Raw genomic sequence first — 14820 nt, forward strand, 5'->3', positions numbered from 1 at the left:
ATTGTAAATAATTCTGGTTTATTAGTGGACTCCTCCAGAGGGAGAGGTTCATCTGCTTTGCTGCAGGAAACAAGTGAGTCTATCTGCCTCAAGACTTGTCCATGCACTAATTTTCCGCCACTTTCACTGTCTTGTTTCTGGTAGAAACTGATGGAGAAGGGACAGAGGGCAGTGTACTGGGGGTTCAATAGAACAGGTTCTCTCCAACATCTTTAACCTCGAGGATGAGCCCGAAGAAAAAGAATTGCACTTAGCTTTTTTTTACCCCCTACCATACACCTAACACTCAGAGAGTGACAACTCCCTACATTCCTCACAAGAGTGACGTAATTTAACTGGCATACATGGGCCCCTCCATTGAGTAATGTAGTCTAAGTGGCATACAAGGTCCCCTGAATGAAGGGCACAAAGTATGAGGATCCATCTTTCTGATAACGATGAAAGTCCATATTTTCATGACACTGCTGAGCAGGTCTACAGGTCTGCCTTTGGCATTGGGCATACATATTCACTCTAAAAAGAAAAGTTAATGCAGTTTAGTTTGTAGCATGTCAATTTTAGTTGCTGGCCGGAATCAAAATGTTATTTTCATTAGTAAAATAAATTTTTGAATATACTTACCCGATAATCATGTAGCTGTCAACTCTGTTGCCGACAGAAATCTACGGTCGGGATACGCCAGCGATCGCTATACAGGTGGGGGTGAACACCACAGCGCCATCTGTGGTCAGGTACTCTAGTACTTCTTGTCAACACCACCTCAATTTTTTCCTCGGTCCACTGGTTCTCTATGGGGAGGAAGGGTGGGTCAATTAAATCATGATTATCGGGTAAGTATATTCAAAAATTTATTTTACTAATGAAAATAACATTTTTCAATATTAATCTTACCCGATAATCATGTAGCTGATTCACACCCAGGGTGGTGGGTGGAGACCAGCATACATGTTAACAAAGAAGCTAAGTATCCCGTATTTTATTTTATTAGTTATTCAAAAATAACATAAAATAAATAAGTACCTGGTAAGGAAGACGACTTGAACCATTACTCTGCCTTTATTAAGTACGTCTTTCTTACTGAGCGTAGCGGTCCTCTTAGGATGCTGAACGACTCTTAGGTGCTGAAGTATAAAGGGCTGCAACCCATACTAAAGGACCTCATCACAACCTTTAACCTCGGCGCTTCTCAAGAAAGAATTGACCCCCCGCCAAATCAACAAGGATGTGGAAGGCTTCTTAGCCGACCGTACAACCCATAAAAAGTATTCAAGAGAAAGGTTAAAAAGGTTATGGGATTATGGGAATGTAGTGGCTGAGCCCCCGCCTACTACTGCATTCGTTGCTACGAATGGTCCCAGGGTGTAGCAGTTCTCGTAAAGAGACTGGACATCTTTGAGATAGAATGATGCGAACACTGACTTGCTTCTCCAATAGGTTGCATCCATAACACTCTGCAGAGAACGGTTCTGTTTGAGGGCCACTGAAGTAGCCACAGCTCTCACTTCATGTGTCCTTACCTTCAGCAAAGCAAGGTCTTCTTCCTTCAGATGAGAATGTGCTTCCCTAATCAGGAGCCTGAATAGGTAAGAAACTGAGTTCTTAGACCTTGGAAGAGAAGGCTTCTTGATAGCACACCATAAGACTTCTGATTGTCCTCGTAAAGGTTATGACCTTTTTAGATAGTACCTAAGAGCTCTAACTGGGCAAAGTACTCTCTCCAGTTCGTCCCCCACCAAGTTGGACAGGCTTGGGATCTCGAACGACTTAGGCCAAGGACGTGAAGGAAGCTCGTTTTAGCAAAAAACCGAGCTGCAAGGAACATGTAGCCGTTTCAGATGTGAAAACTATGTTCCTGCTGAAGGCGTGGATCTCACTTACTCTTTTAGCTGTTGTCAAGCACACGAGGAAAAGAGTTTTTAATGTGAGGTCCTTAAAAGAGGCTGATTGGAGAGGTTCAAATCTTGATGACATAAGGAACCTTAGGACCACGTCTAGATTCCAGCCTGGAGTGGACAACCGACGTTCCTTTGAGGTCTCAAAAGACCTAAGGAGGTCCTGTAGATCTTTGTTGGTGGAAAGATCCAAGCCTCTGTGGCGGAAAACCGCTGCCAACATACTTCTGTAACCCTTAATCGTAGGAGCTGAAAGGGATCTTACGTTCCTTAGATGTAACAGGAAGTCAGCAATCTGGGTTACAGTGGTACTGGATGAGGAAACTGCATTGGCCTTGTACCAGCTTCGGAAGACTTCCCCTTTAGACTGATAGACTCTGAGAGTGGATGTCCTCCTTGCTCTGGCAATCGCTCTGGCTGCCTCCTTCGAAAAGCCCCTAGCTCTTGAGAGTCTTTCGAAAGTCTGAAGGCAGTCAGACGAAGAGCGTGGAGGTTTGGATGTACCTTCTTTACGTGAGGTAGACGTAGAAGGTCCACTCCTAGAGGAAGAGTCCTGGGAATGTCGACCAGCCATTGCAGTACCTCTATGAACCATTCTCTCGCGGGCCAGAGCGGAGCCAACCAACGTCAGCCGTGTCCCTTTGCGAGAGGCGAACTTCTGAAGTACCCTGTTGACAATCTTGAACGGCGGGAATGCATACAGGTCGAGATGGGACCAATCCAGCAGAAAAGCATCCACGTGAACTGCTGCTGGGTCTGGAATCGGAGAACAATACAACGGGAGCCTCTAGGTTATCGAGGTAGCGAACAGATCTATGGTTGGCTGACCCCACAGGGCCCAAAGTCTGCTGCAAACATTCTTGTGAAGGGTCCACTCTGTGGGGATGACCTGACCCTTCCGGCTAAGGCGATCTGCCATGACATTCATATCGCCCTGAATGAACCTCGTTACCAGCGTGAGCTTTCGATCTTTTAACCAGATGAGGAGGTCCCTTGCGATCTAGAACAACTTCCACGAATGAGTCCCTCCCTGCTTGGAGATGTAAGCCAAGGCTGTGGTGTTGTCAGAGTCCACCTCCACCACCTTGTTAAGCTGGAGGGACTTGAAGTTTATCAAGGCCAGATGAACCGCCAACAGCTCCTTGCAATAGATGTGAAGTGTCCTTAGCTCCTGATTCCATGTTCCCGAGCATTCCTGTCCGTCCAAAGTCGCACCCCAGCCCGTGTCTGATGCGTCAGAGAAGAGACGGCGGTCGGGTTTCTGAACAGCCAAAGGTAGACTTCCTTGAGAAGAAAGCTGTTCTTTCACCACGTGAGAGTAGACCTCCTCTCTTCGGAAACAGGAACTGAGATCGTCTCTAGCGTCATGTCCTTTATCCAGTGAGCCGCTAGATGATACTGAAGGGGGGGAGGTGGGGTCTCCCTAACTCGATGAACAAGGCCAGCGATGAAAGTGTCCCTGTTAGACTCATCCACTACCTGACTGAGCATCGGTTCCTTCTCAGCATGCTCTGGATGCAATCTAGGGCTTAGTATATCTTTGGGGCCGACGGAAAAGCCCGAAAAGCTCGACTCTGAAGATCCATACCCAGGTAGACAATGGTCTGGGATGGGACGAGCTGGGACTCCTCAAAATTGACCAGGAGGCCCAGTTCCTTGGTCAGATCCATAGTCCATCTGAGAATCTCCAGACAGCGACGACTTGTGGGAGCTCTTAAAAGCTAGTCGTCTAACGGAGCCGGACACAAGATCATGGTACTGCTGCACAGTCTGTGAACTGTCAACCATGGGGAAGCGAGGAAGTACAGTGACAACCCGAAGCTGTCTAGACTATCTGGGTCGTACAGACAACTCCTTATCGGGTTGCTGAGGTTGCCGCACTGCGTCACAACAAGACACTTCTGCTGGTTGTTGAACGTCTTCCCAGTGACACACTGACTCCGTAAACAAAAAATCCTCTAACAAGGACTAAGCTTGGACTGCATGTCTTGCAACACAGCTCAAGGTCTATGGGAGCAGGTGTGGTAACAGACGGGGTTAGCGACTGAAGTGGAACCATTACCCTCCCTGGAAGCATGCTATGCTTAAATAAAAGTCCATAGGAGGCTAAGCAGCTAAAGGCTCCTCTCCAAATGACAGAGTCCTCAAGGGAAAATCAGAAGGAGGGAGAATAGCACTTTCTCATCTACAGGAACCATATCCGAGAAAAGCTAAGTTCTCTCAGTGAGGGTTTCACTGGTGCAAAAGCAGCAGACTAGAAGGCAACGTTATGAAACTGCTTGACAGTCTAGTGAGTTGGCAACAACCAAAGATGTGTGACTGAGAAGCATGCGGTAAGGAATGCAGAGCATGCTGTATGCAGAGCATGCTGTATGTAGAGCATGCTGTAAGGTAAGCAGAGCATGTTGCATGGCGTGCGGCTTATGCTGCATGGGATGAGGCTCATGCTGCATGGGATGAGGCTCATGCTGCATGGTATGAGACTCATGCTGCATGGGATGAGGCTCAAGCTGCAAGGGATGAGGCTTATGCCGCATGCGTTGAGGAGGATGCCGCATAGTATGAGGCTCCTGCCTCATGGGTTGAGGCGGTTGCCGCATAGCATGAGGCTCCTGCCTCATGGTTTGAGGAGGATGCCGCATAGCATGAGGCTCCTCATAAGCATGAGGCTGCCTCATGGGTAGAGGAGGATGTCGCATAGCATGAGGCTCCTGCCTCATGGGTTGAGGAGGATGCCGCATAGCATGAGGCTCCTGCCTCATGGTTTGAGGAGGATGCCGCATAGCATGAGGCTCCTGTGAGGTTCCTGCCTCAAGAGTTGCGTCTGCCTCAAGGGTTGAGGAGGTAGCTGCGCAGAGAGAGGCTCATGCTGTGAAGAATGCGGTTGCTGCATGCGTTGAGGCGGCTGCCTCATAGCATGAGGTTCCTCAAGAGTTGAGGCTCTTGCCTCAAGAGTTGAGGTTCTTGCCTCAAGAGTGGAGGTGGCTGCCGCAAGAGTTGAGGTTGCTGCCTCAAGGATGGTGGAGGTTGCCGCAACGCAAGAGGTTGCCGCAACGCAAGAGGTTGCTGCATAGCGCTGGTATCTGGCAACTCCCAATGCGGCAGCTCACGCGTGGAGGTAGGTTGAGGAACCTCAACATCATACGTCTGGCAGGGTGGACTGCGCAGAGGTGGAGTTGAGGTTGCTGCCTCGAGGATGGTGGAGGTTGTCGCACCGCAAGAGGTAGCTGCCTCGAGGATGGAGGAGGTAGTCGCAACGCATGAGGCTCCTACCTCAAGGGTAGAGGAGGTTGCTGCAAAGCATAAGGCTCCTGCCTCAAGTGTTGAGGAGGTTGCCGCGTGGCAAGAGGCTCCTGCCTCAAGGAAAGTGGAGGTTGCTGCACAGAGCTGGTATCTGGCAACTCCCAATGCGGCAGCTCACGCATGGAGGTAGCTTGAGGAACCTCAACATCATACGTCTGGCAGGCTGGACTGCGTAGAGGTGGAGGAGCGCTCGCAGGAGGAGGTGTGTTAACCTTCTCTGCCTGAAACTCCTGCATCAACACCGCAAGCTGAGACTGCATTGTCAGCAGCATAGACCACTAGAGTTTAAGAAAGACAACAACAAACGGAGCTACTGTCCGTTGAAACTGAGGGTCTAAAACAGCTGGTGCGGCAACAGACGGAGTTACTGTCTGTTGCGATACCACCTTGCCTCTCTGGGAGGTGTGCAGTTGTCGTACTGCAGCAAGTCCGAACTGACCCAGTGCTAATGGCACCACCTAGGAGTTGGACTTGCGCGGAAGGGACCGACTTGCACTTAAAAGCTGCAAGATTTGGTCCATGGTTTCTGCGAGAAACCTCTTCCGCAGACGAGGAATAAATGGGCTCTCTCGTCTTTGTGTGGGTGGGGTGATCACGTCGGCTACGTGAGTTGGTTACACCCGAAACCACGGAGGGAAACGTCTGTTCGTCGATCAAGGCCTGCTGAACCCATAAGTCCTTCGACATTACTTCTCCCCTGGGCTTGGGAGCTTGTAAGAGGTCCCAGACTAGGCGAACAACTGGCACGAACAGACGAACCCTCGAACGCAACACTGTAACACTTTGCGCTTATCACTTTATCACTTTTGATTTTCTGTTTGCACTTATTTCACTGAACTCGAAACTTTAAGTGGTTTGTACCTGAAACACGCAATTCTATCCTTCATTAAAAGTTAGTAATTGCGAAAACAGTATTACAATGTAACAGAAAAACATAATGAAAGATAAATAATTCAGTGGCTGGAAAAGAGACTAAACACTAGATCAAATAAACTACGTTTAAAATCTCTCACCGCATAAAGTCTGAGAACAAGAATAAAACTCTAGAAACGTTTACCTTCTTCCCCTAAAGAGACTAGGGAGAAGAGCAAAAACGATAACAACGTTACCCGCTTGAACGAAACGTTTATCCTCCTCTCTCTCCCTCCGTCTCTATCTCTCTCTCTCTCTCTCTTGACTTAGCACCTGAGAGAAGAGCCCAATTATATATATCGTTAAAACATATTATTGTTAAAGGAAAAAAACTGAAAGGTTTCCCAAATAAAAAGTTCCTTTATTAGAATTAAAACCATTTAAGCTAAGAAAGAATGAACAAAACGCTAGAATCGGTTTACTCTTACTGCAACGTGACACCGTGATAGACTCTCTCTCTATCGTAACGATAGAGCGCAAGTTGAACGTTCTGAACGTCAACAACTGCAGAGACAAAACAAAACGTTAGTTCAACTTTGAAAACAGTACAAGACTATCAAAGAAATTCTTTCAAAAACATTAAAATAGCATAATATGTTAACAGGTAAAAACGAAATGACGGGCTCAATGTTAATTAACTTCGGTTCCAAGAAAAGACCGCCTATATTAGGAAAGGTCGAATATAAACAAATATAAAAATTAATTTTAATAAGTTTATAATAAAAGGAAGTTAATCAAAGAGGCCTATAAAAGGCGGAGAGATATAAAATAAATCTATAACTTTGTTAAGCAAAATTAAGAGAGTCTATACTCTCTTCGACACCAACACTTCCATCTAAGGGAAGGGTCGGCCATTTAAAAGTGAAAGAGAGTTCATACTCTCTTCGTACCAAAATTAAATCAAAAATTAAATCAAATTAATTCCAAAAACTTGCTAAGCTAATGATATAGCTTCCTGAATAGCGAAGGCTAAACTCTAGAGCAAATACATCACCAAATCGAGAGCAATAACTCCAGAATCAACAGCGTATCCATGTAGGTCTAGCCGGAGGCACGACAGAGGAAAAATTGAGGTGGTGTTGACAAGAAGTACTAGAGTACCTGACCACAGATGGCGCTGTGGTGTTCACCCCCACCTGTATAGCGATCGCTGGCGTATCCCGACCGTAGATTTCTGTCGGCAACAGAGTTGACAGCTACATGATTATCGGGTAAGATTAATATTGAAAAATGATTGTTCAGTGTACTGGCAAGGGGGCGGAGCTTCCCTGCCACCGGCTGGTATCTACCGGCTACTGCTGAAACTTCGTTATAAGTTTAAACAACTGAGTTCCAGCTGCACTAGTATCAATCTCATAATTAAAGGACAAACCAAATGAAAATTAGTCTCACACTTACCTTTAGGCCACTTACAGCTCTTCTAACAAGAGCCATCACAACCGGTGTCTTTAACCCAAATCTTTTTCCAACATCCTTTATAGATTTCCCGATGTTATCTTTGTCAAATTTATTCTCAGGAATACTGGCAACACTGTCAATAACAGTATGCAGAACATCAGCTGAAATGATAAAGAGAAAAAGACTACAGTATTAAAACTCCCAATGACAACTTACATAGATGAAGTATTTGAAAAATTTACATAGTCATAGGTTTACTTACAAAAAGGTATTTCTACTGTAAAAAAGGAAACTCAGTAAGTTATAAACAAAGGAAAAGGTGATGTAAGATATCATGAAAATTATATTACACATGAGTAAGATCATTTGAATAAAAAATACTATTAGAAAATGTGTTAGAAAAAATTTGTAAAAATTTTATTTTGATTATAAAAGGGATTTTGACGTAGGAAAAATCTATTTCTGGGCGAAGGACCTGTGCCGCCCAGTGAATAAGCTCCATTTAGCACTTATTCTTAGGTAATTTACTGCTAAATATACCAGAGAAAAAATGTAAAGGAGTGCTAGGTTAACTAGCTCGCTCACCTATTGGTGTCGGTATAAAATTGGGCGTATAATCCAGAGGTCCCGTACTATTTAGATTCATCCACGACAGAAACCCCAATAGAGGAGAGCCGTTCAACCTCACTCGGTACTACTAACACTGCATCCGCTCAGAACCCAACTCCTTAGCACCCAAAGTTTGGGGACTCCAAGGGAGAGGAGCTGGGAGGGTTCACTGGGCGGCACAGGTCCTTCGCCCAGAAATAGATTTTTCCTACGTCAAAATCCCTTTTCTGGGCTCGAATCTGTGCCGCCCAGTGAATCTATACAAGAGAATATGTCACCAAACTTGCAAAATAAAGGAAAAAACATAAGCGTAAGGGAAAAACAGGATGCTTTAATCAGAGATGAGTACCAAAAAACAATTATAAGGGTATCTTAAATATGAACATAAATCCACTTGGTGGACAATTGACAAATAAGGTAGGTATAATAATGCCGTGAGTGATAATATATACAGATACTCAGGAGTTTAAGAATTTACAAATATAATAACAGTATTCAGGTGCGAGACCAACGAATACAATAGGGTATAAATGAGGCAGGTAAGAGGGAGAGATAAAGAGACAAGGTATTAACCTGTGAGTTACCTAGGAGTAACTACGCTCCCTGCAGCTACTGTAGAAAATTTTAGGGCTTCCAAATGTTTAAGGTAGTGTTTCTTGAACACTGACGGTGATTTCCACCCTGTATACCTGGAAAGGTCCGTAAAATTCATGTGGTGAAAAAAGTTCACCGAAGTAGCAACCGCTCTGATATCATGTGCAAGAGGAAAAGAGTCAGGGCTAGCTTGTTTAATAAAATACAAAATTTGTTGCCTGATCCTTTTAATAGTAATGGTACCGCCTTGTTCTCTAACGAATAGAGGCCCCGAGGAGTTAGAGGAGGTCCGGGATAAATAAGACCTAAGAGTAGTAACAGGGCACAGAGACGGGTCTTGCGTGAGGGGAACAATTTTCCAGGAGGACCATCTGTTCTGAGGGTCTTCGTTTTTAGCCAAAAAGAATTTGTTAGGTGAAAGAAGGACCTCTCCCGAAGGCAGGAACTCAATATGACCCGGGTCTCTCGACAAAGCTGCCAGTTCAGAAATTCTTGCCCCGGAAGCCAAGCTCACCAGGAAAAGTGTTTTCCTGAGAAGGGGAATGTAATCACAAGAACTGTTAAGGGTATCAGAAGCCAATTTGAGTACATCATTAAGGAACCAGGTCACCGGGGTAGGACGAGTAACCGGTTTCAGTCTGGCACAGGCTTTCGGAATTGAAGCTAACAAAGAGTCGGTTAAGTCTATGTTAAAACCCACTAGGAAGATCTTTTTCAAAGCAGATTTAATAGTGGTGATAGTATTGGCTGCCAGACCTGATTCTAATAAAGATCTAAAGAAAGTGACTGTAAGGTTCAAGTTCATACAGTTCACGTCTGAGTCTATCAAAAATTTTGCCAACTTTTTAACTGCAGAGTCATACTGGCGGATGGTGGAATCCCGTTTATCCGATTCTAGGAACAGGGTGTTTTGAGGATCAATATTGGCACCATGCATGGCCGCAAACTTCATAAAGTCCATAAAGTTAGGGCGCTCTGAATGTTTGAGAAAGCGTACACAACGCGTGTTTGTACTATCTGAGACAGAACCGGATTGGGTATCGGGTGAGGGTATAGTCTCAACTCTCGCAGGAGAGGATACCAGTTGCTCTTGGGCCAGTTGGGTGCGACCAAGGCTACTTGTCCCTTGAAGGATCTCAGCTTGTCTAGAACTTTCAGCAAAAGATTCACCGGGGGAAAGAGATAAATCTTTTCCCAGATGTCCCAATTCTGTGACATGGCGTCTGTGGCGTAAGCCTGAGGGTCTAGATTGGGAGCCACATATACTCTCAATTTGTGGTTGGACTCCGTGGCGAAGATGTCCACTTGGAGACCGGGAACCTGAGAGAGAATCCACCGGAATGACTTTAGATCGAGTGACCATTCCGATTCTAGAGGGGAGGTCCGGGACAGGGCGTCTGCCACTACATTCCGGACTCCCGCCAGGTGGACGGCTGAAAGATGCCAACGGTTCAAGGCTGCTAGGGAAAATATGGCTACTAGAACATGGTTCAGAGGCCCTGACTTTGACCCGCCTCTGTTGAGGCAGCGGACCACCACTTCGCTGTCGAGGACCAGACGAAGGTGTTGTCTCTTGGGAAGAGCGAGACGTTTCAGGGTTAGAAGAACTGCCATGGCCTCCAGCACATTGATGTGAAATTGGCGGAACCAGGGAGACCAAAGACCTTGAACTTTCCTGAGCTGAGAATAGCCGCCCCAACCTGATAAGGATGCGTCCGTGTGAATGATTAATTTCGGAGGCGGAAATCGAAGGGGAACTGACTTTGACAGACTGTTTGCTCTTGTCCAAGGAAGAAGTCTTTCCCGTAGAATGGGAGGAAGGCGGACTTTCCTGTCCCGGAACTTCCGGTTCGCCCTCGAACGTCAGACACGATTGATATCTTTCAACTTTGCCTTCAGAAGGAGATCCGTCACTGAGGCAAACTGAAGGGACCCCAGAATCCTCTCTTGGAGTCGTCTGGAACTTACTTTGTCTTTGAGAAAGCGTTTGGTGTTCCTCGCAATCTCTAACCTCTTGGGTTTGGGAAGACACAGAGTATGAGATATAAGATCCCATTGCAGGCCGAGCCATTGGAACTTCGATTTTGGAAGAAGACGGGACTTCTTGAAGTTGATCTGGAAGCCTAGAGATTGAAGATAATGGATGACTTTGTGAGTGGCTTTTAGGCAATTTTGGGAGGTGTCTGACCAAATGAGCCAGTCGTCCAGATAGGCTACTACTTGAATCCCTTGATTTCTGAGTTCCTGAACAGCGACTTCTGCTAACTTTGTGAAGATCCTTGGGGCGATGTTGAGCCCGAAAGGCATCACCTTGAAGGAGTAACTTTTGTCCCCTAAGCGAAAGCCTAGGTACGGACGAAAGTGTCTCGCTATCGGGACGTGATAATAGGCGTCTGTAAGATCGATAGAGGTGGTGACGGCCCCACGGGGAAGTAAGGTCCGCACCTGCGAGACGGTAAGCATTCGAAACTTGTCGCATTGAATGGACAAGTTGAGAAGGGATAGGTCTAGAATCACTCTTCTCTTGTCTGAATCCTTCTTCGGGACACTGAACAGCCGACCTTGAAACTTCAGGTGTTTCGTTTCTTGTATGGCGTTCTTTTGTAACAGGTCCTGGACAAATTCGACTAGGTCCGGAGTGGAATGCTGATGAAATCTGTTCGGAGGAGGAGGTCCTTGAATCCAACTCCACCCCAGTCCCTTGGAGATGATACTGAACGCCCAGGGACTGAACCTCCATTTGTTGCGGAAGGCATAGAGCCTCCCCCCTACCTGTTGCACCTCAGTATTGGTTTGAGGAGTTGCCTCCACGTCCGCCTCGGAAGTTCTTTCCCCTGCGAAAGGCTCTTCCCCTGCCTTTGTTCTGGTTAGAACCACGGTGGTAACCTCTACCTCTACCATAACTCTGGGAAGAGCTATGAGCCTCATAAGACTGGTTAAAGGCAGGAGAGGTGGCGGAGGCACCGGAAAGCTGGCTCTTAGGGAGCAGAACGGTGACATAGTCATCCGAAGGAGCCTGAGAGGTGGAAGGCTGTGCAGGGGCAACAGGAGATGGGGGAAGAGGCAGCCGGAAAATGGACGAACCACTCTGCTGTTGCCTGAACTGGGTGGAGGTATATGGACGGAGCTTCTTCCTACCCCGGGCTTGGTAATTTGCAGGGTCATATTTACGTTTAGGAGTCAAACCCCAACGGGCTTTAAGGCTCTGGTTGACTCTAGTGGCCTCCGCCAAGACTTCCTCTACAAGATCCTCAGGGAAGAGATTTGAACCCCAACAGGAGGACCGGATAAGCTTATTAGGTTCATGCCTAATAGTCGCCTCTGCCAGGACATGTTTGCGACACCTGCGTTTAGCAGTAGCGAAGTCATACAGGTCATAGTATAATGACTGCAACGTAGCCTTGTTGAGAGACTTAAAAATACCCTCAGTATCGTAAGTCAAGGCTATCGACTCCGTGGAGGTGGCCAAGTTCAGAGTACGGCCAACGCGTAGGCGGGAATCATATTCCTGTTTAATGAGGGATTCCGGGAGACGGGGAAGCCGCTCACTAAACATTACTGAAGCACAGTCTGCTGCTAGCTTGCCAGAGGTAAAAGTTGTATGGACGTTGTCCCAACACTCAATGCCTGAAGGAAGAAGGAGGGAGATTGGATCCACCACTCGGATGGGAGGCAAGGGCTTCTCCTCCAGAGCATATTGGAAGGCAAGCTCTGCTACCTTATTGACACATGGAGTCACGGTGTTTTTGTCCATTAAGAACATTGTGAAGGAGCTCTTATAAGGCGTCAACATGGTGTTGGTACAGCCGATGTCATTTAGGAATCTGGCCCACCCAGATTGGGCTTGCTCCTTAGGGAAGATGACTGTCTCTTTGGGGACCTTGTCTAACCGAACCAAAGCTTCCTCAGTAAGCCTGGCATAACCATGAAATGGAAATGCCAGACCAGGAGGAAAGAATTCAAAGTCCTCTAGGGGACGAGTGCCAAGACCCTCCAAAGTTAACATTCCGTCTGAGAACGGGGAATGAAGAGCCATACGCCAAGGGTTATTCTTGGCAAACGGCGGGAGCTTAGAGGCATCCGGGATGAGAGAGCTTTGGACTCGCTCCGGAGCACCTTGCTCTAATGCCCCAAGTCTCTGACCGATGTTAGAGAACATCGTGTCCATCTTAGACTGCATCTCTGATACCAACTTGGCCTGCATCTCCGACACGATACGAAGCATGGCTGATTCGGAAAGGCCCGGGCTAGCAGCCGGAGTGGCGGAATGAACTCCCGGGTCGCGAGACTTAGAGGAGGAGCCAGAAGCCTTAGATGACAGGTTTGTATTCTGCTTAGAACCATGAGAAGCCTTATGAGGCTTATGAGCTTTAGGTAAGGTTCTAGACTTATTCTTGGGGGGAACCGAGTGTGATCGTTGGGACGATTCACGGTCCCCAGAAAAACCACGAAAGGAAGAGCGATCAGATGAAGAAGAAAGAGAGGGGCTGAGGATAGGAATCTCAGCGCCGGAAACACCTGCCTCACTTACCACCCTACCTGTATCTGGATCATCCAATAACATGGGTTCCACGTCAAGGTTCATGGAGGCAACATTGTCTTCTAGATCCCCGGGGGCGTCCGACGGATCCTGCTCTGGATCAATGAACCCCGCTATGGTGGCATCAATGTGGGCAATGATGGGAGCTGCAACATGCCTAGCCACAGCGGCCGAAGACTTGGCGTTGGGGTAAATCAAGGAACAGTAGTCCTCGGAGAGGACGTACGGCCGCTTGGACTTCACGTTCCGGGCAAAACCACCAACCCATACTTTCAGTGTGGCCCGAGCCGCAGACTTTTGCTCCGGGGATGCCTGAAATAATAGTGGGAATTAAAAAGGAAAGGCTCCCAGTGGTCCTTCAAGACCATAGATATCTTACTAAATAGTGTATGTAGGCTAAAAAAGGTAAGATAAATAAGAAGGCAACATAGCCAACGGAACTCACCGAGTCAGATCCAAGGGTGGTAACGAGGTCAAAACAGACCACACAGTTATCCGGGTGCCATACCACGACATCCTCCAGCTGCACTCCGCAGAGGGCGTGAGACCGACAGACGGTATGGCCGCAGGGCTGATGTAGAACAGCTGCACAGGCCGTCGTCTGACAATGCACCATCTATAAAAAGAATAGTATATGAGAAACTGTAATTCTCTTAAGTAGGGGCGGGTCCGGAGGACCCGGGCCTAACATAAGCCTAACACAAGATTAGGGCTTAACTGTAATATTCTTAAGTAGGGGCGGGTCCGGAGGACCCGGCCTAAACATAAGTCTAACTTAAGACTAAAGTATAGCCATCCATTCCGGTCGAGCCGGGAGCATAAAAAAGGATGCAACAACAAGAAATTAAGACACATGGTGTCTGATTTCCCGGGGCGAGGCTAAGCCCCGGGCCGGGAAATAAAAGTATCCAAAACCAATTCGTATAGGAACTCCGGGATAGTGATCTGTCATATAATCATTATATATAATCATAGGAACTGTTATAAATTAATAGGGGGACGGAACTGTAGATAAGAACCGCCAACCGAACCCAGAGGGTTTCATATAACATAAACCAGTGTGATAAGTGAATATAAAATAGGGTGCACCGGGATCCAACTCTGTTGACCGGTGGCCAACCAGACTAGACAGAGACGAACCCGCCGGGACACCCGGAGGACAAAGTCCATAAACACTGAACTACCCCCTCTAAAAGGAGGGAAGGCAACGGTCCCCTAGGGGAGGGGGGGAGAGAAGCCTAGCCGCCCACCTAGCGAGAGGGGGAGCATGGGGGAGGATCACGTGATACGGAGCAGCAGGGCTACCAACTGACGATCCCCAACCAGACAGATCAAACGGAGTAATAGCACAATATTCATTATAATAGTAATAGCGTTGATAATATAAAATAAACACATAAAAAATTTTTGGGCAAGGCATGCAACATAATAATTAAATCACAAAAGACACACCTGGTGGCTTAAAGAAATAACATTGCCGCCTAGCAACGAAGGTCGGCAGCCATAACGATACGTAAATGATATCGGCCCAAAAAGTGAACCACGAGGGTTCTAAACGCTAAATAATGAATA

At 46.9% G+C, this 14820-nt stretch overlaps 1 protein-coding gene across 5 annotated transcripts in view; it reads right to left on the reverse strand.

Moving 5' to 3' along the window:
• Positions 1-14820, reverse strand: part of GluRS-m (putative glutamate--tRNA ligase, mitochondrial) — a 130989-nt gene that overhangs the window by 11805 nt on the left and 104364 nt on the right. For all 5 annotated transcript variants that reach the window (XM_068354502.1, XM_068354509.1, XM_068354488.1 and 2 more), the window contains exon 8: positions 7506-7666. In XM_068354502.1, the coding sequence (XP_068210603.1) occupies positions 7506-7666 (161 nt within the window). The remainder of the gene's footprint in view (positions 1-7505; positions 7667-14820) is intronic.

This window comes from Palaemon carinicauda, chromosome 2 (genome assembly GCF_036898095.1).
Source record: "Palaemon carinicauda isolate YSFRI2023 chromosome 2, ASM3689809v2, whole genome shotgun sequence".
Lineage (NCBI taxonomy): Eukaryota > Metazoa > Arthropoda > Malacostraca > Decapoda > Palaemonidae > Palaemon > Palaemon carinicauda.